The sequence below is a fragment of the Hippichthys cyanospilos genome, chromosome 7 (genome assembly GCF_059441005.1).
Source record: "Hippichthys cyanospilos isolate Australia breed blue-spotted pipefish chromosome 7, RoL_Hcya_1.0, whole genome shotgun sequence".
Classification (NCBI taxonomy): Eukaryota; Metazoa; Chordata; class Actinopteri; order Syngnathiformes; family Syngnathidae; genus Hippichthys; species Hippichthys cyanospilos.
The window spans coordinates 9,392,363-9,416,801 of record NC_142375.1 but is presented as its reverse complement, the minus strand read 5'-3'; the positions used below and the strand labels follow the sequence as shown (position 1 = coordinate 9,416,801).

At 39.4% G+C, this 24,439-nt stretch overlaps 1 protein-coding gene across 1 annotated transcript; it reads left to right on the top strand.

The window, feature by feature from the left end:
* Positions 1-657: 657 nt before the first annotated feature.
* On the top strand, positions 658-23,557 carry ccdc85al (coiled-coil domain containing 85A, like). Its single transcript, XM_088418982.1, has 4 exons — positions 658-1,291; positions 2,502-3,585; positions 18,546-18,603; positions 22,162-23,557. The coding sequence occupies exons 1-4, from the start codon at positions 1,046-1,048 to the stop codon at positions 22,178-22,180; spliced, it is 1,407 nt and encodes a 468-aa protein (XP_088275108.1). The 5' UTR covers positions 658-1,045; the 3' UTR covers positions 22,181-23,557.
* The last annotated feature ends 882 nt before the right edge of the window (positions 23,558-24,439 follow it).

Below are 24,439 nucleotides of genomic sequence, written 5' to 3'. Positions count from 1 at the left end.
TTGTTCGTTGTTTTATTTATTTATTTATTTATCTATTTATTTATTTATTTATTTATTTAGTTAGTTAGTTAGTTAGTTAGTTAGTTATTTAGTTATATTTCAAAGAAATTATAATTTGCTGTTTATACCTGCACTGATTTTTTTTTTTTTTTGCATATTGCCGCTGTAGTTTATAGAAAGTAAATAATAAATACGATGCCACTTGTTCAGTAATGCACAGCATATCTGGTTCATTTTGTTACTTTTAAAAGGCCTAAATAATTATTTAGTAGTGTTTTCACTCAATCAAAAAGCAAAACATACTTGGGTAAAGGTATGTCACCCTGACATAATTAGAGAATGCCGTATGTTCAAACAAACTACCAGAGCAAAACTATATTGAGGAAAGATTTTCCATTTTAATTTACAAATATTCATCTAGTGATGTCTTTTCCGTGGTTGGGGGAGCATTCTAAAAAATTGAAAATTAAGTAGTCATAATGAGCGGCGTAAGGAAATAAATAGAGCGATACTGAAGAATACGCATGTTGGATGCTTATTTCTCTAATATTAACAGACACTAGATGACGCTGCGACTACTGTTCAATTTTCAGGAGAGGGAATGTGTGAGAGAGAGAGAGAGAGAGACCGAGAAAGAGAGAGGAGAGGAGAGAGTGTTACACAGACGACGTTGATCACGGATTCCCGCTTTCATTGTGTGAGCAAGCGTGACGCTGTAGGCTCACTGACTATTTCTCACGTTCTCGAGAACTGTAGTTGGAGGGGCAACATCAAAAGAAGAAAAAAAGGGGGCTTCCGCTAGCGCAAAACCCACCGTTGGGATGTTGCAGTCCCAGTACCCAGCCGGCATCGTCAGCTGTTGCGCCCGCAGAGTGCGGTGAGCAGCAGACCCGTCGAGAGCAAAGGCGGCGGCGGAAAACTATGCCACGGATGTTTAGACGATAACCTTTAACAGCGAGTCAATCGAAGAACGGATGCGAGCAGAGACGACCAGCAAGCCTCTGAGTATTTTCCGCCTTTTGTCGGTACCGGAGGTGCTGTGCCAATGGAGAAAGCGAGTCCACCGCCCCAGCCTCAGGTGCAGCTGTCCATAGCCAAGACCGACAGTCCGGCGGACGACGTCTCCGGCTTGTCCGATGAGGACCTGCTTAAGTGGACCAAAGAGGACCTGGTGAGGCGTCTGAGACGCTCCGAGGCCGACAAGATGAGCGTGATTCTGGACCACGGAAATCTCATCCGGGAGGTCAATCGCAGCTTACAGTTGCACTTGAACGAGATCAGGGGGCTGAAGGTGAGGGGGCGAGCATTTCGTGAGGGATGAGATCATGTGGCTGTAGCATTGGAGCACACCTGAGTGCACGCCAAGGCAGTGGGCGTGATGAGCAGCAAACATGGTGTCAGACTCGAGGTTATCTTGAAGTTCAATGTGCCATTGTGTGGGCCTGCACATACAAATTATATGTAGCATACAAATACTACAAGTGCACATTATACCTTTATTTGGTCTTACTCATCTTGTCAGTAAAGTATTATCCCATATGCTTTATTGGGGGTTATACAATCAAGTAGGCATTACATCTGCCTCACAGTTCAGAATTTGGTCTCTGCCCTTCCCGTGTGGAGTTTAGGTTCTTCCTGCTTGGGTGGGCTGCCAAAGGCTTCTCCAACTTCCTGCTGCATTCCGAGAGCATGCATATTATAGGAAACTGTAAATTGTCCTGAGGTGTGCAAGTGGTGAGTCTTTAGTTCACCCTCAACTCGTGAAAATAAGAAGTGGAGAAAATGGCAATGTATTCTATTTAATTGATAAGATATGTTGTCTAGAGTGACACAATTTGTTTCTTTTGTATTTTTTTTGAAAAACTTATAAAAATACTGCGCAACTTGCGCTTCTACTCTGACAAAAGTGGCACAAAGTTAACAATGTTAACAGTTACAGCAAGAAGCCAGCCTGGTGTAGCATCACATGAAAATCATTTGCTTTTCTAGGAGACCTTGTCACCTCCCCAACCATCCATGCTACCCAATTACAATGTAAAGGACTGGAGGCTGTAGCAAAGCAAGTGAGCCAGAGTAGGCGAGGACAGATTGAGGAGATTTAAATTGTAGCACAAAGAGCAATAGAGGGGAATCTCTGCCAGAGGTGAGAAGGTGAAATGTAAGGGTGACAATTCACTCCATCCTATAGTTTTCCCTCAGGTAGAGCCTCCTGCAGACCTTTCTGATATACAGTACTTGATAATGAATGTTACACAGTGAGTGAGTTCATTGTTGGGGAAGACAACGAACTAAGGATTTGTTTCAATATGATTGATATATTAACCACTGCATGACAAACATCAATGCAGTGGAATTAAATTGGAAATCACTGTAACACTAACCCTAACACATTTATTATGTCTTCTGGCTCTGATTAGCATTAACAATGTTGCCAGTCCTTGGGCTGAAAGGTCACGCCAATGAATCTGTCTCCCGCTCATGTTTCTCTTTCTCCCTGTCAGGACATCAATCAGAAGCTGCAGGAAGACAACCGTGAACTGCGAGACTTGTGCTGCTTCCTGGATGACGACCGCCAAAAAGGAAAGCGTGTGTCCAGGGAGTGGCAACGTCTGGGCCGTTACAGCTCAAGTATTATGCGCAAAGAGGTGACCCTCTATCTCCAAAAACTCAAGGAATTAGAGCTTCGGCAGGAGGAGGTCATCCGTGAGAATCTGGAACTCAAGGAGCTCTGTCTCCTTCTGGATGAGGACAAAGCAATAGTAGGTGGAAGTGGAGGTACTGGTGGGAACGTTGGAATGGGCGTGGGCTCCCGAAACTCCATAGATAGCCAGAACAGCTTGCTGCTGGTACCTGGGCAAGGGCTCCTAATGAGGGATGTTGGGGATGGGAGCAGCACCTCCAGTGCAGGGAGTGCTGACAGCTCAGATCACCATCAGCATAAGCAAACACACCTGGCTGTTGGAGTGGGCGGTCTGGGAAATCCCGGGGAAAAAGGGAGTCCCGAGCTGGCGCATAAACCTAGATGTAGCAGCATCAGTGCCATAGGAGGAGGACTAGCCGACAGGGAGGTCTCCAGCCCGGAACACCCAGCCGGGCGTAACCGGAGTACGAGTCTGGAGTACCCATATACTTTGCCCCAACTCTGCCGACCGCGTTGCGGCTCCATTTCAGTGCCTGACCACAGCCGGGTCATGCGAGGCTTGAGCCCAGAGAAATATGGGAGGAACGTGGGACGCAGTAGTCCAGAGCAGCACCCAAAGCACTACAGCTCTGACCTGCTTTTAGGCCAGAGGCAGCACTACCTGGGCCAGGGCGGCAGCGGTGACCTGTATCAGAGGCACCACAGGAGCAGCATTAGCAGTAGTAGTTGTGAGAGCCCTGAGCTTCGCCATGCACATTTAGGGACCAGTGAGCATGTTGACAAAAGTTGTCTCGTCCAAGGGGGCAGTCCTGAGACTCACAGGCACCAGTACACTTTGAGTCCTGACCATGGGAAGTTTGGCAGCCCAATTCGAGATGCGCAGAGGAGGTCGGCAGGGGACGAGTTGTCACCACATCATCGGAGCATCTATAACGGCATGAATGGTACGTTTTTATGCATGTCAGTGCATCCTTTGAATGTAATGAAATATTGTCAATTTACTTTAGAACCTCATAACTGCAGTATCATCACTTATTCCTTAAGAAATGCTAGATGCAGTTCAAGAAAATGAACAACCCGGGTGATTTAAAAAAAATATGAATGTTGACTGATTCAATTTTGACACATATGTTATACATATTCTCAGGCACACAACTTGTTCTTCGGAATTATTTTTAATAAAAATACAAGTGAAATTCGCAAAGTTAGTTTAGTAATGAATACCAAGCATGGAACTGTCAATGTGGAGTAAACCTTAAGTGGCAAATGCATTCAAAAGTATTTGCAAGTGCGCTCAAACCCATTTGCCAGTATGATGTATTGAAATAAATGTAAAACATATTTCTAAGAGTGTTCAAATGTATTTGCAATTATGTATAAACATTCATGCAAATTTGATGAAATGCACTTGCAGGCTAAGTGCTAAAAACCTAGCCTTTTTTCCAAAAAAATAAGGGGAAATGTTAATGGGGAATGTTAATGTTAAAGGGGAAATGTTTTACCATTTAGCCTACAAGTACGTTTGAATGTATTTGCAACTATGTTTGAACGTATTTAAGTATGCTTAATCATATTTGCAAGTGTGTTTGAATGTATATTAAGCACATATAAAAATGTTCAAACATTTTGCATTTTTCCCATAAAATAGGGGGAAATGCTAGGTTTTTAGCAGTTTGCCTAAAAAGTAACTTTAAACATTCTTGTATTGGTTTAAATCTAGGTGCAAATACATTTAAACAAATGTGCAAATATGTTAAAACATAATTGCAAATATATTCAAGCATTTAAATATGTGGCAAATGACTTGCAAATCTATAAAAGAAAAAAAAATGCCAGTTAAAAATGTGTTCTCCACATTGGCAGTTCCACATTTCTGTAAATGAACATATGAATAAACAGAGTGACACAGGAAGTTTGGTGCATACTCTACTGTAAGTGTTGGGACTTAGGAACAGAATTGTTCATAACAGTTTGTTAGTAAGGCTTAATGTTAGAAGCACTTAAACCAGAAACATGCAGTGTTCTCTCTCCATGGTGCCATTTTAGGGCATGCGATTTTAGGATCAATATTAAAAATAACCTACCAAGTTGGTTGCTGGCAAAATATCCCACAGTGACTGGTAATCATTTGTGGTGTCGGGGGAAAAAAAAGTGCTGAGTGGCACAGAGCTAGCAGACACTAAAGGTTGTCTCAAGGTGAATTGTGTGCTTGTCTTTGCAAAAAACAAATAAACAAAAAACGTCCACAATGTCAACACAACAACACAATGTCTTATTTCATGATGTATGCCGAACATAGACACTCTTATAAACGTTACTGATGTGCAGTTATCTCTTTCCCTTCACCATTCTTCTTTCCTATTGCGCTTATAAAAAATATAGGGTATGTATGAATGTCCACAGTGGCAAATGTAGTTCTTTGAGGGACAGGACCCATTTGATTTATAAATCTGTATTTTCAATCATCCGCTGTTTACATTGTTACCATTATCTTACTATTATCTGAGTGCCCTGATGTTATAACATTAAAACCTTAGATTGCTCTCTCTCCATTTTGAACTATTTTGTTTCAGCGATGATTGTCTAATACAGTTGTAAGCATTTCTCCCCTTTTCATTTTGCAATCTATTTGGATTGCAGAGGATTATAGTAAAGATACACACAACTTTTTATTTGGGTCATCTTTCTGTTTCGTCTTTTGGTTGTGGCAGAAGTGCACACTCACTCTATCTCATTCATGTTTGCAAAGGGCGTTGCCATGTTACTTCTTAATAGGAAGCGTTAAGCTCACAGTGCACTCACTGGCTTTCAGGTCGGGTGCTTCAAAAACTGGCCAGCAGTGGTGAATCTAGTGCAGAAACATGTGCGGCAAATAGTGTTTATCCAGGTCCATATGGACTTCATTAAGCCTGCTAGCATGAGTTAGTCATTACAGTGGATGAGTTGTGATAAAGTCATATTGTATTATGGCTATGGTGGCTTATCTACTAAGAGCATGACCCCTATGGAACTGCCCTGTCACCACTGGCCTGACAAAGACACAACAGCACACGATGATATTTTCACTTAGCTCATAACATAACTACACAGACTTAAAAAAAACACACACACACACACACTGTCAATGATTGCGGATTGAACTATCTCAGATGTTCATTATCGCTAAGTTTTTTTTTTTTTTTTTTTAGGTGAGTTAGAGCTCAAGGGAAAGTAAAACAATTTTGTTATCATTATGTTGAATGTTATCGTATCCATGCCTATGTGTGTCATCCCCTGACCCATCCTTGCATGTTCTTTTTTTGGAGGAAGAAGGAATTAAATTCCTATGACGTTGTAGTACATTCCACTTTCTGGGATTATCCCGTAAGCTCTTTGCACAGTATTATTTCAATTTTTATGAACTTGTGTGTACGTGCCTGCTTGTGTTTGCGCGATGGCTGTCTCTGAAGCTGTGTTGTTGTTGTTGACAAATGAAAGTCTCGTGTTCTTGTGGCACTCAACAGTGCACAAGTTAAGCCTTTTAAATTCCGGACAAAAACAACACTCTGACCTCTGATCTGCTGTTGCATCTTCTGTGAGGCTTATCACACATATTATTTATTTGTTTATTTATTTGTTTATTTATTTGTGTACTTATTTATTTATTTTCAGCCAAATAATGGAACCACTAAAAGCCCTACTTTTGCTTGGTAAACAAGGAGGATTATCCTATTCGCTTATCCAAACACAGGAGACACTATTAATTGTGAGGATTTGAAAATTACTAAAGAAGTACATATAATAAAACAAGTGCAGGTTCTGAAATGCTTCAAAGGACAATAAAACTGTGCACAACACAATCAAGAAATGCGTGATGGAACCTAAATAGCACACTTCAATCCAAAAGTATAAAATGTAACAATCTAAATTATTATTCCTTACTAAAAGTTAAATCTTTTAACATGTTTATACTGAAGAGGGTCTCTCACAAGGCAAGCGATTAATCATGTTTTCTGCTTCAGCAATCACAGGTTACGCATATTAACTTAAATCTGTTGAGATGATCAGCGCAGCAAAAAAGAACCATTTGTGGGAAAGAAAGTGGAACTGCTGCCTTTTGTGCTCATGGGATGCACGAATGTGTTTTTTGCCCATTTGTAAATTGGACCAAATTAACAAACATAACTTGCCTGTGGAATTACTTGAAACTTAACTGATCATTTAAGTTTGCTTTATGGAGCACTATCTACAGCTGTTTGCTCTCTTTCCAAATGATACATGCAAGCTTAGCGTGAAGAGTCTATGGCAGTTTAAAACATTCTCAGAAATTTTCAATATTTAACTCGATGAGGTGATAAACCACGATGGTGACAGCTGGTGACGATTAAATGACGGACGAAATATGCCATTCCGTCTGGCTTAGTCCGTCATTTTTTAAATGTTTTCATCATTTGGCAGGCTGTCAGGAAAACGTCAGCACAAGTCTCTGGCGTTAGCGCGAACCTCTAACTATGCTGTATGCATTCAAGCATAGTTGGGCATTTCAAACTCTAATCCCCATGACTCATTTATTGTTGTCAAATCGCCGCTGTACTAACACCAACACATTAAAAAATGATTGACATTCAATTGCTGATTAACGATGCATCGATGTTTTTATTTGTTAAATACTGTATGCTTTGAAATTACATAATTGGTTTTGGTCTGTGTTTCATTTGAACCTTTTAGAGGCTGAACATTTTCCGATTGTCTTTCCTATTTAAATGTAGCACTTTTTTACCTTAGGTACTCAATGTGCTTTACACTGACTTCCTGTTTACCTAATGATGACGCAGTCAGGAGAAACTAAGGCTTCATTGTCCTGCTTAAGGGCACTTCCACATGGTCACATTGGTTGGGGATCAAACCCTGAACCTTTTGACTGGGAGTCGACCACACTTCACTGTGCCAAGACGCCCCAATAATTTCCTCCTGTTCATTCACTGTCTGTCTTCCATTATACAGTAATTGGTTCACGGTCTTAAAAACAGCTGTTAGATTGAGAGAGAGAGTGATAGGGAAAAATGATTACAAAGCACTCTTTCTGGGGGATGCTGGAGGATGTACTGATTGGCAGGCTGAGCCAGGGAAAGAGGATTGAATATGTATTTGAGTGGATTACTGCCCCCCCCCCCCTCTCCACACACACACACACACACACACACACCCTCATGTATCTTTCCGCCTTCACTTTTTTTTTTTTTTACTTCTTCCCATTTCACTCTGTCCACTTCCTCTCCACTTGTTAGATGGAAAGCCTCCCTGATAAATTGTGGAGTGTCACATCCTTAGCGACTCATGAAGAAAGCCAAATGTTTGTCACAGCTGCTCATCTGAAAAGATTTAAGGATTTTAATTTGGCTGCTGCAGTTCTAATGGATTAGTATTATTAGCAAAAAGCGTCATCTGGACATTATTATGTCAGCCTTGTCGTTCATGATGCTGTGAATTTCTAACAATTGCATATTATTGTCGAGATTAGTGGCACCCAACATTTTTTGTGTCATGGACCGGTTCACAAAAGTACAGTATGTATGTACATTTTGTGGACCAGTCACTCTTCGCCACCGTAGACTGCTGGTTCTGGGGGGAAGTAAAAAACTTCATACATATCACGACTTAACATGGCTTTTAGATTCCAAGTTTCAAAGGATCTATACTGACAAATAATATTAAGAGTATTTTTTCATTTTAGTCTCATTAAGTTAATTTTTAAAACTGAGTGGAAAATGTGATGAAGAGAGAAAAATATTAAAACATATTTGACTTATTTTTAGAATATAAAACCATAGGTAATAGCAAAACCTTAATATTCCTCAGGAGTAATAAATACATCTCAGAAGGTAAAAATTATATTTTCAAGTTATGATCTAAAAGCTCTTCAACATCATAAATACTTTGAAATGTAAATGGCCAAAGCGTGACACCATTTTCTGCTGCATTGGTCCAGTCACGGCTAGAAGGCTAGTTTGTAGTGGCTCAACTGCTAATGCTGGATTGGCAGAAAACTCCGCTCATTGTCACGCTTTGCACATCATCACTTGATCAAATGGTTAAACAGAATTGTTGCATTCACATTTTTGTGGACTTGTAGATTGCACAATGAGGTGCCCCATTTACTTCATGTTTCTTTTTAGGGAACTTCTTCTGTCAAATTAGCTTGATATTTGGAAGTTAATGCCAGTCATGAATGACCATCAGGGGAGCGTTTAGCGGCAGGTTATGTCTTCGTTTACTAGATTCCTATCACTTCTCTTTGCATCAACTTGCCTATCAAGTAGAGACGGAAAAGTTCAACCCTGACTGACTGCTGCCACACTCATTTTGCAGCATCCGATTGAGTAAATATGCCCACAGAAGTTCATCATAATATGACGCCTCTAGATCATATAATACAACCGCCCTATCTCCATTGTATACATGCATATATACAGTATATGACATGCATACATGTACAATTGTCCTTTGTAAGCTAACCAATGGGGTTGGGCGTTGACAAGAATGCAATGGCAAAATAAATAAATCATGATTTTGTCTCTCTGTGCTGTCTAATAACAAATGGCCCTTAGACCGGTACAGGGCCGCGGACTGATGACTAGGGAACATTGGTATATATCGGCTTGTTGAAGCACATAAAGTTGTGCTTTTATTACATATACCTTCATTGCTGCAGTCTGCTGCAGGTCATTTCACTTTTCATTTCACTCCCTTTGCATGCGGTAAAAAGAGAGCTTAGCTTCTCAAGGTGGGTGTCTATCTAAATGTTACTTTTAACTGCTATCTTGGCATTTGAATTTGTAATCACACCTGAGATTAATTATCCCCAACAACCTTGTCCGCAAGCCATTAAAGCAGCCATTAGCCAAAGAGTGCTGGATTAGGCATTTTGTTAACTACTTCAGATGCAGATCATTGTCATTTTAAATCAAGATGCAGCTAACTTTGTCTCCTGAATGTGCTTTCTGGATGGTACAGCCTGTGTCACATCACTTCTCGGCTGTGTGATAAATACTAATTCCAAATAGCAGAAGTGGCAACTGAGATCAAAATGTTAAATGTCCTTGGAAAAACTGCAAAGTGAAATAACAATAATCATGGTTGATAGTGGGACATTTATGTTTTTTCAGACATCATCTAGAATTAACAGTAAATACACTACATGTATTTTCTCTTAAAAAATAAAAACAAATCCCGTAATTGAAAGTTTTTATCTGTATTTTTATTTATTTATTTTTTTTACAAGATGTTGGCCTATTTCTGTGTTATTTTAACGTATATCTATGGGGATTGTGGAAGTGGCAAGATCCTCAAGGGGCCTGAGGGAAGAGGTCGAGGTGGTGGTCTTTATCCACCAGCATCACCAGATTGCACTAGGCCTTCTAACACCAATGATCCGCTTCCTACATTGGGCAGCGGTTCTCTGGGAGGACTCATTAACAAATAGGTTTGATGTCCTTCCAGGCCAATTTAACAACATCTTCTCATGGAGGTCTCCTTGCAGTTTCAGTGTGTGCATGCTTTCCCCGTGTCCGTCCACCTTATGTCTGACTGTCAATGTGATTCAGGTGTGCCACGTTTAAAATGTTGTAGAGTGTCCACGTTGACTGCACGATTGGAGCTGGCTGTGTTGACGCCCAAATGGCACAGGTAGAGTTAAACAGAGGCTAAGACACGCCGGTCTGAAAAAATCTCCCCCTGGCCCCTTTCCAAGCACATCTGCACCAGAATTGTGCGTGATCACAAGATTAGGGACTTGAATGTGTGCAGCAGTGTCTAAGTATCCCATTGGGTAGCAAAGATTTGATGGGTGTTTAGAATAAAATTGAAACGAAACAATCCATTCATAATTCATGAACTCATCAGAAATGGATGGTGGCCTCCAAATATTCTGCCTTTATGTAGGAGCTGTGTGAGTTAGCAAGCAGGCTGCTTTCGTGTACTAGCATCACTCCAGCACAAACCCCTGAGGTATGTGACAACTGTTCCACAGTAACCTCAGTCATCCGGTAGACACGCAAATTCACTGGAGTGGAGAAGGTTCTTTGTCCTTTTTAGACAGTGCCTCTGGGGAATGGCTCAGTGAGCTGAAAGGAAATTTGCTTGCAAGGCCAGGTAATTAAGTGGAAACTTAGACATAGCTGTCATTTAGCAGGGCACGACTGGGCCGGAGGAAAACTGTCTGTCACCAATTCACCAGCAGTAACTGTATTTGTGCGAGAGTCACCTATAGTTGAGACAAAGTTGAGTGCCTCTCTGAGAGTTGCCAGTCTTGAGGTATTAGATGATCATCTGATGAGTGAAGGAGGTGAAACTGTGGAATTCGGCTGGTTTAAAAAATAAGTTAATATTTTCCAATCTGGATGAATTAGTGGATTTTCTTGCTTTATCAATGGGGCTGGGACCATCATTTGTGTTGCCCTGTTAACATTTATACTATGGACAACTGTTCAAATTCATATTATGGAACCAATCAGCTAAATGCAGAAAAATGAGTGGCCTTTATTTCTTTAAGTAGTTGAAAGAGAAACTGTGTCTAAACATTTGCCTTGTGTTGTAGGGTTGAAAGGATTTGCAGTCATTGTATTTTATCTCGATTTACATTTTACCTAATGTCCTAACTTCACTGGATTTGTTTTCTGTAAATTTGAATCCTAGCTGACACGTTTAACCTTGAAGATTAATTTAAGGTTCTGTGTGATGGAGTCGTCCTTGCATTTGTGAAATCTCATTTGATTTTTCTGTAGACTAGTACATTTGAAACTAGCATGAATAGTAAAATAATGCAGTAGGAATATAAAGTCTTCACCTTCACCATGGCATGCCGCGTGTCATGTTTTATTCATTAGCATCGAGTTGTCGGTTGCTTGGATATTAAAATTGAAAAAAAGAAAAAAAGCCAATAGTTTATCTGCAAATGTCTGCTCAAATATTTAATGGCTGCAGAGACAACTAACATCATAGACATGTGAGGTAGTTGGTGGTTACTGTATAATAACAATAATACAATTGTCTTTGTAAAAAAATAAAATGTCACATAGTACTTAGGTTAAGTATCTAGCTTGATTCATGTCTTGATAAATACATCTTTCACAATAGATCATATTTGATATCACACACATCACAGAAAATTATGGATCTTAGTCATTAAGGTAAATCTCCACTTGTGTAAAGGGCATCCATCCATCCATCCATTTTCTATAACCTCTTGTCCTCACTAGGCTTTGCTGGTTTGTGGGTGCCTATCCATGCTGTCTACAGGTAGCAGGCAGGGGACACCCTGAAGTGGTTTCCAGCCAATCGCGGGACACAGAGACAAACAACCATTCATGCATCTAATCACACCTAAGAACAATTTAGGGTGTTCAATACACCTACATGTTTTTGAAATGTGGGAAGAAATCAGAGTGCCCGGAGAGAACCCTCGTGGCCATGGGAGAACATGCAAACTCGACACAGGGAGCCCAGAGTGATCTACACTTGAACACGGGACATTGAACTGTGAGGCGAATATGCGAACCACTCTTACACAGTGCCGCCACGTGTAAAGGGAAAACAACATTGAAAAAGGCTGAGAACATATTGTGAAATATTATGATAACAAGGGGAAAAAGTTACAAGAGAACATGTTGTCTTTTAAAATGTGTGCTTTGATGCCTCCAAAAAAATACAAAAGCAAAAGAACAGCAGAAGCAAAACAAAGACAGTATTCTTCAGGCTTGATCTGCTATCAGGGCTCCAATTATCCAGCTCTACTTCAGTGAGCTTCATGCTCTCATTTCTTGTCAGTCTACTTTTACTCTCTTCGTGAGGCAACAAAGTAAACACTATTATGACAGGATGATATTCATTTATTTTTCTGTGACAAGTATTTCCATTTTGTTGAACTATAAGTTAGGCCCATCATTTAAACTTTTCACCAACTTACCAAATATTATAACATTCCAAAAAATGTTTGCTGCATGCCATACCATATATTCCCTGAATATTATTTGCACCAGGGCAGTCTGACTGGGCTCTTTCTAAGCGTTTTGAAGGTGGTATACATGTCAGACATGATTTAGGTCGATTAGACAGAGGCACAGGTGGACCAATTCTGTACTTTGTGATGTGTGTATGTGGATGGCATCATAATTTCATTCATAAGAATGAAAACTGCAAAGGAAGATCCCTATGAATTATGTAGAAAACATGTCATTGAATCAACAATAATCGACTATCATTGTAATAATATTTTAATAGCACCCTTGCCTGATCGGTGGAGATCCACACACTCACAAACACTACTGCGGCCTTGTCATCATTTATTTGGGGGGGGGGGGGGGGGTCCCTTGGGAGGAGGGCCCCTCCTAATTACAGTGTTCTCATGCTTCTTTGCGCTTCATCATTTGCGCCCTCAGTTTTTTTTTTTTTTTTTACTAAATACAAAAGATGCGAAGAGACATGACAAGCAGACAACTTGACTGTAATCGTACATGCCATGGACACAATCTATTACAATAGCATTTGTAACTTCTTCCCAAAACTCTCTTCTTCACCATACTCCTTCAGTGGACTACAAGTCCTGAGCGGAATTAGATTCCAACTCCTGCTCTCATTGGTCAATGTCGTGCTAGGAGCCAATCACGTATCTTCTAAGCATGCCGGTGATCTGATTGGCTGGTAGCCTCGCCAGTCTTGTCCAAGACTGTTGACAAAAATACCTCCAGTAGCTATCTCAGAGTAAATCTCCCACGCAAGTGAGAATGCTCGGCTATAGGAGTATTGTGACATTTCAATCATTATAGTCACTCAATAAACAAAAAAGCTCCATGGCATGCGTAGCTCTCCTACCAGCCAGGCATTACTCCAAACGTACAATAGCATTTGGCCATATACGGCGGTGTTGCAAAGCATCTGTTAAGCGAATGCGTACATAAAGCTGTTTCAGCAGTTGAAATATAGTATGTTGGCATACGTAGGACTCACATTATTGGGCAAAACACTGACTGACTGACTTCTAGCTAAACATAAGGTCACTGATCTATCCTCCATCTTCATGGGCTTTCCTGTCCACCCTGCCTGAATAATTTATGTGGCACATTTTCAGAGATCTGAGAAGAGTGGTCATGTGAAATTACCTTGCATTGATCTTGTAAACTGAGAGAAGAGCAGGGAGGATAGGTGACGGGTAAAAGAGGATTGAGAGATGAGCGGCACTGAGGAGAGCTGCTTCAATTGTTTACTGACTTGATGTAGACATCAATAACAACTTGATTACTCAGTTTGACAAATGATTGTCATACATCAGTCACCAGTCATTCATCACTCCTTCAGTCAAAAACTTCTATTTACTTTCATCAAAATATTGGAATTTAATGTCGTCCAAAAACGTTTTTGAATGTCTTCAACAAATAATTAGATTATGGTAGATTATCCTAAACAGTAACTTCTTAGACACCATCGCCTTCCAAGTTAATCCCATATATCTTTCGGTATGGGAATTTAGAGGACTATGCTGAGAGGGAGCTTAAGGTCCATATTATTCTGGGGTAATCATGTTATCCATACACTTGGGCTCTGACCGACACTGAAACCCTTTCCCTTGGCACATCTGTCACATCTCATTAAATCTAATTTTGCCATTGACACCCAGCCCGTAACTAGATTCACTAAAACTGTCCGAGGGTACTCAGGAGAAAAAAAAAAAAAAACACACACACATTCTCAATCTCCTTGGTAAAGCCCCATAGATGTTGGTAGATAAAGGTCATGAGTTACTAGAAAATGTCTTTGGTTGAAATGGGTTATAAGTGTGTTACTACCGAGTATGTGTCACAGGTATCTTAAATGATAGCAGTTTTCAATCTTAGGACATGAGTGGTGACAGCAAAGTCAGTTTTAGCCAGTATACCTTTTTTTCATGTCCAAGGACTATAAGAACCACATGAGTTAGTAAAACCCATCAGGATATTTTAATTTGATGAGCAAATATGTTAAATGTATCTTTTGCTTGATTGCCATAGTGAGAGGGTGCACCAAAGATGCTTTCATCAATGAAAGTTATAAAGCACCTTATCATATGAGTGACATGAGGCGCAACATTATGCAGGTCGTGACAAAATAATTAAATCTTTAATGCCATATTGTTGATGATAAGAGGCTAATTTTGTTTTCACAAACATAAAAAAAAAACTATGCTAAAATGTCTCCTCAGTTTTGCTGACCAAAACAAGACGTTACAAATTGTTATAACATTTGTTTTTGTCTCCTGCGATTGTGCTTGGTTAGCAACATTTTAACACAGCGAAAGGGTCCAACGACAAGACAGTGTTTGTCTTCGAAAATGTATGCCCGCGGGCATCACGTTGGTGACCCCTGGTATAGGGACTTACCACACATACGTACAACACAACAACCATGGCTACACAGCCAGCTCAATATAGGGACTGACTACACACATAACAGCCAACCAGCCCTATAGGCAATCAAATCCATTTTAAACAGTTGCTGCTGCTTCATCAATGCATCTGGTGATACTCCTGAAACCAATTACCAATAGGAAACTCATTCAACACCGATTGGTGGGTTGAGTCGGCGAAGAGTGTAGCCAATGAGGGTCGTGTAGATTATGCTTTCCAACACGCAAACCCAAATAATGGTACTTATACACCCATGCTTGACTGAAGCTATGGTGTTCTTCTGCTGATGAGCAGTATTTTATTTGCTCTCAACATTCCTTTTTGAATTATTGTCAACATTTGGTTTTATGGGACAATAAAATCTTCAGAACACATTTGGAAAATGAGCAGTACAGAGAAAGTGTGCATGTGTGTATATGCGAGTGAGAGAGAGAGAGAGAGAGAGAGAGAGAGAGAGAGAGAGAGAGAGAGAGAGAGAAAGCGACAGAGAGAGAGAGGGGGACGTCCGACACTAATACTGATAATAATTATAACAATAATAGCACTGTACTAATAATTATCCATTCAATGAAATGATTTGTATAATGAATTCAGAATACAATGACATCCACTGTACATAGTGTATCTGCAGGGCTCAAAATCTAAATCTAGACTCAATTACTAATAATTATCCATTCAATGAAATGATCTGTACAATGAATCCGGAATACAATGACATCTACTGTACATAGTGTATCTGCAGGGCTCAAAATCTATCTGTCTACCATGTGTTACGCCACCTGAGCTATAACTTAAACATGAGCATTGATGAATGCTGTTGTCCACCATCATTCATATGTTTCACTCATTCATAGTAAGTGCTCTGATGTCATTGCTAGAATATCTTTATTGATCCGCCAGACCATGTTCAGGCATTGTTCAACTCTGCTGTATGCATCAAACTTATACAGACCACATCCGTTCCATGTACATTAGATATGTTGAGTATGTTGAACCCTACAAATAAAGTCCCCTTGCAGAATCCTAAAATCACTCTTTCAGGCACAATCAGCTCCATATGTAATTCTCCGCAGGTTTCTGACCTTTTTAAATGAGTTTCCATATCTCTGCTGCACATATTTCTCCGCCCATGCAAAATAAATAGATGGGTGGAAAGGTGCAGGAAGCAGTATTGGAGATAGCTCGAGGAATATTTAACCAACTATGTGGTCACCACAGTGGTATAAATCTTTATTGATTATAAATGTTAGTGAGCCACGAAGAAGTGTGCCGAAAATATCTTTAACGACTTAAAGGAAGGAAATCATTTTGGGTCAGAGAACGAGAGTGTAACCCTCTTAGCCCTGAACTGTCATACTCCAGTCTGCGTCAGCTTGTGTCCTTCAAGTTTTCCAAGTCGATTGTTGCAACAACACCTGATTCAAATGACTAGCTCATTAGAAAGAGCTGTTGGAGCTTCATAATGGGCCTGATCATTTGAATAAGGTTTGTTGGAAAGAAAAACTTGGAAAACATTCAGGGTGCAGACCTGTGGACTGGAGTTGAACTTTTTTTTTTCCTGAAGGGCAACCAACGGCAAAGGGGCATTAAAAAAAAAAAAAACCTTAGCTTGTAACTAGTGGTAAAGTTGAGGCCAAAAGTTATACTGGGGTGACAAATTCCACTTAACGCATAAAGTAGGCAACTATAGTATAACAAAGGAATAAGTACAGCACCTATAGATAATCAATCTACACTGTTTAAAATTCAGGCAGGAGTGGAATTAGACATTCAATGTAATGGTTACTTGCAATTAAATGAACAGCCTTATTAAGTACAGTACAAGATTCCCAACTTTCTGTATTACTACGAGGGCTGAACGATTGATTGCATTTGCTATATAATTGTGACTTGAAAAAGCTGTGGTTAAAATGGCCATTTACTTTATTATTGACAGAAGGCTGAGCTACCGCTGCTGCTTTCAGTTGCTTAAGCGTTCAAAGAGGTTTCACTCTCACAAGACATTGAGGGATCTTACATACTTGATTTTGGTCAGCTTGTAAGGTAAAAAAGAAACGTATGAGTGGAAAAAAAACCTCACTGTCAGTGTGTATTTTGCAATGCCATCGTATGTTTAGCCTGTGTGCTGTAGAAGGGATTGTTTGATAGCTGTCGCACTTGTATGGCGCTGTTGCAGACTTTAATTTATGTGTCTCTGAAGTTTGGGCATGCATGGCGACAATAATGTGCAGGTACTGGAGTCATGATGAATTGAGATGCATTCATGCAAATTTATCGAGCGTTGAAATATTAAGAGCATGAATATGATCGGAGGTTTCAAATGTCTCTCGCCTCTCTCTGTATGTGAGAGAAATTCTGCCTGAGGTGGGAGTTAAAACTCCTTCTGACAGGTGACTCTGCAAGACATTCCCATTAGACCCTCACTATGTGTTTGGGTCTGCCAGGTTGGACACACTACCGGGTAGTGATCAGTTGACAATTCCGCCCCCCTCTTTACCAGAGTGTTGACCCCCCACCCCAAATAATGTATGAATACTCTTATGCGCTTGTTGTGAAGATGGATAACCACACTTTAATAAGTCTACATAATATAGATCGAATGCTTAAATATGAATTGCCCAGGACTCAGTAAATAATGTGCCAATCTTATATTATCTGTACACATTGACTTCTTTTTTATTGCAATTCCTTTAGCCCATTTCCTGCATGGAGTGCAGCCAAGTACATCCCAGACTTCCTGTTCCACATGGATACATTATTACTAACAGGATATCTGATTGCAACTTCAAACTGAGATTGTATTGTGTGCGTGTGTGTGTGTGTGTGCGTGTGTGTGTGTGTGTGTGCGTGTGTGTGTGTGTGTGTGTGTGTGTGTGTGTGTGTGAGAGAGTGCGCGTGAGCTCATTGATTTTTGAGGATACTCTTCAGTATTTGCTCTCTGGAATGCTGCTATGTCTTAAGTGGGAATCCCAGACTGCAACATGAAGCCTTTTTCACTGTCATTTCAGCATTTCAGTTTGTGGACAAAATAAATGATGTCTGATGTAATGATAGAGAGAATTAATTGCTTTGAACTAACTAACTGAATCATTTCCCAGTTTGAGCTGAGATGCGCAAACATGAACGGGTATCATCTGTTCTTGTCAAAACAGCAAAGGAAGTATTCCCTAATACGACACATCAGTTAGTTCAAAAACATTTCATTTTGTGATAACTGTAAATTTGTCATCTTCTAGAACAAACATCAAAGTATATCCCTTTACACATTGCGTGTTCCTTTGATAAAAAAAATGGTGAAACAAAATCTGTTTGATTTATGAGACTTTTTGTTTTTCATGACACGCCAAGCACAGATCATATCGAAATCATTAGGATAATGAGGTGTTACTCCCATGTTAAAGAAATCGCAAAGGGAACAAGAAGGAAGAAGTGACAAAAGAAAAATAAATGGGTTTATGACTGTCTTCTTCCTCGTTTTTTTGTCACAGCTTTGATATCAGCCGGCTGCTGCACCAACAACTGCAGAAATGTCAAGCTATGGGACAGGTAAGTATTTCCCTCCTTATTCCCCTTCTATATAATGCCCTTTGCATTAATCAAAGGAGAAGAATGGCAAATGAAGGTCACTGTCTTTTCTTTTCCACAAGGCACCATAATCCCGTAATTAGGTGCCACTATGCAGCGTTCCTTCAGCGGCCTGCTTCAAAACGGTTTAGATTGCACTCACAGGCATGACAGTACTTTGCATTAAAACTGACTTTGCCAACTGGAAGTAGATATAATGTTACCTTATTTAGTTTGTTCATTCTTTTTATCAAAAGATGGTCTCACAAAGTTTATGCCGGTGTTATTAATTCAATTTTATTTACTCCAAAATTGTTTTGACTGGGTGTAGTTACAGCAGAGGAAGACAATTTGAGGTGACCCTATTCTTTCCCTTTGTGCAATATTCGACATTATCAATCAGACCCCTGTGGGTGGCAGGGTTAGATGGCTGTGTTAATATTTAATGACTGCAAGACAATAAGGCATATCCTCCCTCAAAGGCTTAAAGGTCCCTACGGCCCCTCCTATATCAAGAAAGCGCCCACGCGTGACCATGTATAATTACAGATATCTTTCACACATTTTTTCTTCTCACCGTATGCATTGAACAAAGACATGATCTTGCTTCCTTTGCATCCTGCATAAAAATATCATATACTCGTCTTTGACAAAGAAGAAAATGCACTTTAATCAATGCTTGATGTGAGCTGTTCCTCTGCTGTCTGGTGCAGGGCTTACACGCAGCAGCAGGAGTGCTGAGGAAAAAAAAAAAAAATATATATATATATATATATATATATATATATATATATATATATTTGTCAAAATATTTGCCATTTGTTTTTCTCGATATTTATGTTTTTTCAAATTATAATTTACAATTTATATTTACAATTATAAAGGTTTTTTTCTTTTATTTTCATAAATATTGTCTGTGGATATTTAAGGTGACAAGAACATGCTTTGTATTGGTATGATAACCTTGGAATCATTTTAGAGTGCTTTTGTCTCTGTCTCCTGGCGTCGTGCAATCTGCTATACTGTGACACTGCCAGGGCTCCTCCAAATACTTGAGCCCACATCACAGGTATTTTAGCAGATAACATTGAAAGTAGGGCTGCGCAATTAATCAATTATTATTAATTCTAATCGCGATCACGATCACAATCGCTGCCACAATTAATCTAGATAATCCTCATCGATATTACCATATATGCTGGCTACCGTCCATATCAAATCAAACTCTTTCAGTCATCCTACCACTAGGGGGCAAACGCAAGGTTCAGACTTCATTAAGTTGAAGAAATAGCAAAGGAGCAAATCCGACAGCAGCAGTGAGACAGCATTATATCTGCAGCCTTAATTGAGAAGTGACGTTGAACGTTCCCAAAGCTGATTGGCTGCCGTGACACGATGCGCAACAAAAGTTAACATTATTGAAGTTCCTGCGATAGGCGAAATAAGCCAAAATGAAATTTTGCATCATGTGGCAATGTTTCCCATATATTTGCATGACAAAAAGGCTAGCTGTCAATTGAGAATTTAAAAAAATCTGATTAGCAAAAAATTTGAATAAATTTAGTTTGAAATGATCGAAAATTATATTTTGCCTGCTAAGTCCATACTCACTTCGAGTGATTCTGGTACTTTAAGCAGCCTCCCATCAGCACCAGAGTGAAATGGTGTTGAGTTTCTCACTTGATAATATATAATGTATATATGTTGCTAGCTGTCAAATGGTACCCATTTTGGAGAATTTGATTGGCAAAAAATGGAATAAATTGGGTTTGAAATGACCAAAAATGACATTTTGACTGCTAAGTCCATCCTCACTTTGAGTGATTGTGGTAATTTTGTACTGTTTTTTCATGCAAAAAAAAACAAAAAAACTTTTAAGGCTGTTTTACATGTTGTTACAGGCCTGTTGTTGTATTATGTGCTTGGTTCTAACTAGGCTCCATTTTTTTCATTAGTTAGAACTCAGTAAGTAAGTTAGCTGTGTTGCCTTGTGTGCCAAGTTTTTGCAGCTTGGGAGAATTTGTTTTATTTATTATTTTTTTATTTATTTTAATTTATGTTTGAGTATCTAGCCTTGAAGCCTTGTTTATGGACTGCTTGTTTAAAAAAGTGCAATAAATAGACATATTTGACCAAACATGATGAGTAATCATGATTTCAATATTGACAAAATCATGATTATTATTTTGGACATAAATGTGAACCCCTAATTCTAAGTCTGTTGCAAAACTACTTATCATGTAGTGGTTGTGGCCTGGTATGCGGCTGCTTATAAAGCTTTTTACGACACTATAACATCAGAGTCCTAACCCCATGATGTGCAGTATCATGCAAGTGATGTATTTCATACAGTAGCTCGAGTTGCCTGAAATAACATGCAGGTGCGACTCCTATGTTAAAAGTGGATATTGCTATATGTTTACCAAAGTGTTGGGATGCATTATACTGTATTGATATTTTTTTTCTCCTTGTGAAAACATTTTTATTTATATATTAATTGCCTCAAAGGGAATTTGCATTTATGCTGTTATCTGTTGTATTATTGGCAGCCTGCTCTGAGTAGCTTACAAGAAGGCATAAATGGCCTATATATACTACTAATATGCATATTTGGCATAAATCTATTAATATACCACCGTATTTTGTACTGTAAATTGTTCCAGAGTTAAGTCCCCTGCCCCCTTCAAAAATAAAACACATAAGTTGCTCTGGAAAGTAAGACGCATTCAAATAGAGAAAAAAAGAAAGACCTGAACTGGTTGCCAGCCAATCGCAGAGTGCAGAAGGATAAAAAAAAAAAAAAAAAAAAACATGCACGTACCCAATCACACCTAAGAATGATTTAGTATGTCCCAACACACTTGCCCTGCATGTTTTTGGAGAGTGGGAAGAAGCCGGAGTGCCTGGAGAGAATCCACACGGGCTCGGAGAAAACTCCAACACTCCAACTCCACACAGGAAGGCTGGAGCGAGGTGGATTTGCGAGGTCAGATTGCAGGGCCTGTGATCTATGATCAAAATTAGTAATTAACAATTACTTATACAGATTTTGAGACATGATTTTTTTTTTTTAATGTTACTTTTTGAATTGGTAGAAGACAGGTTAGTATGTCCACTTCACACGTGGTGGTCTTGGGTTCAATTCCTGCTGTAGCTTTCCTGTGTAGAGTTTAGATGTTCTCCTCGTGCCCATGTGATTTTTATCCAGGTACTCCGGTTTCCTCCCGCATTCCCCAAAACATGCATGGTAGACATATTGGACATTTGAAATTGCCCTTCGGTGTGTTTGTGATTGTGGTCATTCTTCTGTATGTGCCCTGTGACTGTCTGGTTACCAGTTCAGGGTGTACCCCGCCTACTGCCCAAAGACAGCTGGAATAGTCACCAGCAAGCCTGCAACCCTTGTGAGGACAAGCAGTTAAGAAAACGGATGGCTCTTTTGAAATGTGTTTGGTAAAATGTGGATTCTGTGTGATTCTTTCCTTTCTTTGGCACTCAAATAACGCATTTTTCTCTCGTCCCTCTTCAATGAATGTCCAGCTTTGATGCCTCATCTTGACCTCACTGTCGTCAGCCTGACTCCTCAAAAGAAAAAGGGTCACAGCGGTAGAGCCTTCTTGTGTCCATGGTCTTGATAACTGCAAAGATTCTGTGCTGCCATGGCCCAAGGCAGCAAATGGTCCGCTGTCAATCCATGGTCTCATTCATGTCTACAACGCCTGAAAACAACCTGCCTTCATGTTTTCATCTCAATTATTCTAATGAGCACTTTCCTGATGGTCTGATTAGTTGTGCTTATAAAACTATGCTGCAGATAAAATAGTTAGAATGGAGGTCTCTCCAAAGCCAGTTGTGATATGAGAGAATTTGGATGCATTCTGGGAGATTCGAATGACTCTGCTGTGCTATTTAGCTATTTTGAAGGGAATTGTACAAAGAGCTCAAGTCTAGCTGTTCAAAATGGACTATTTTCCTGCCACATGAACATCACTGTGCCTGCGCAACCTCCGTGTGGTTGACAAAACAACTGCAGTGACACGTTAAAAAATAAATATCAACAAAAGCTAGCCCTAATGCAACACGTGCTTCATGCCATGCTCTTGAAATGCTTTATTTTCCTCCACTTTGAAAGTGGCAAGAATAATTTTAAAGCCCGGATGGGGCTTTGGGTTTAGTTTTAATGAGGTATGAACAAACAGAAAATGTAAATCCAACTTTGTCAAGTAACCGCCAAAATATGCTAGCTTCATTGTTCATTAGTGATAGAAGTACAAAGCATAACTATGTGCAAAATCATGCTACATTCTCACGAGAACAGGCTTGTGTGTCTGTAGCTTTCCATCTGTTTACAAATATAGCTCATTGGTGGAAACGCACATCATTTACCTCCCTCATTTTCCCCTCATCTTTAACTATGGAAAGTCTCTTTTCCTTCAACTTTGTTTATTTTAAAGTATGAAATTCAGAGTTGCGTAATCTGATGTTCAGTCTACAGATGTCAAATCCACCCTACCATCACTATACAGTTCTTGTTAAAGCCGTATGTTTCAACTGACCTTTAAAGCTAACGTTGAAAAAAAACCTAGATATTCTAGCAAAGACAAAATATTTTCCTGTGTCTTAAACCAAGATGATCTTATAGCTGCTGAAAACGTTGTAGTTGTATAAAATGCAATGTCCAGGTGTCATTTCATTTTCTATTTTATCTCAGATAAAGCACCTAGATTGAAACTAAGATGTTTTAAGTTGGTTTTCTCTTTTTTACAAGAAAACAAGGTCCAAATAAACGTGGATTATTGGATTAGTTTTCTATATATCAATATATATGAATATATTATGACCATTATTTTTGACTTCCAGGTATTAGAAGTAATATATCAAAATGTATAAGATATATATATATCAACTAATAAACAGATTTCTGTATTTAAAAGTGCATTTGTGCAATTCTTACAGTCTCTCAGTATGCAGAAATTCTTTTCCTGAGTGTAAATGCAAAGGCGTTGTTCGCAAAAACGAGAGCCACCCAAGAAAGCAACTGAAAATTCATTTAGGTAATACAAAAGTCATGGTAAGCTGCGTTGCGCAGAATTCTTTATATAGTTTAATTTCACAGATTTTGATGAGCTGAGCAATTACTCATGTTTCGAAATATGATAAATATGATCTCATTGTCCCAGCCAGTTTGAACCTTACAGGTGGGAAGCAACCGTCAAATAAAGCAGGATTTCCTGTTAAATAATGGAACTCGAAAAGCAAGATCCTCTTCCTGTGCAGCTATCACCTTTCATTACATCCTGTCCAAACAATTGCAGCTTAACATCTGTATCCTGGGATGTCTGCGGCAGTGTTTGTACACTGGCCACTTTATTAGGATCGCTGATATAATTTAATGCCATCCAATATGAACGCAGTAAATGTGATTTGTTATAAGTATTATTGTAGGAACAACAAATTCTAACTGGAAGCTGGGGATGTTTATTTACTGCATTCAGGACCGGGCCTTTTTTTTTTTTTTTTTTTTGAAGGAAGGGGCCTACACAGGAAGTCTTTTTGTGTTTAAGAGGAAGACACAACTCAGTAACAAATCGAAGCACGGCTTTTTAGGGCAGAGGCCACTCTTCAAGGGTACAGTATGCTCATCGCATAGGAGTTATATTGTAAAAGGTATTTTGTTGTTTTCACATTTCTAATGACGTTTTACATGATAATCAAGCTTAGATCAACACTGTTGTTGAAATCTAGCAGTATATAGAAAGTTTTCAGTAGTTATTACTTCTTTTATTAACTCTAAACCTTGTGATTATGGACAATGCAT

Excerpts from the sequence above, each read along its gene's own strand:
- ccdc85al (XM_088418982.1), top strand. The coding sequence starts at position 1,046 with ATGGAGAAAGCGAGTCCACCGCCCCAGCCTCAGGTGCAGCTGTCCATA. Across the intron at positions 1,292-2,501 it reads ACGAGATCAGGGGGCTGAAG|GACATCAATCAGAAGCTGCA; the intron begins GTGAGGGGGCGA and ends TCTCCCTGTCAG. Across the intron at positions 3,586-18,545 it reads CATCTATAACGGCATGAATG|CTTTGATATCAGCCGGCTGC; the intron begins GTACGTTTTTAT and ends TTTTTGTCACAG.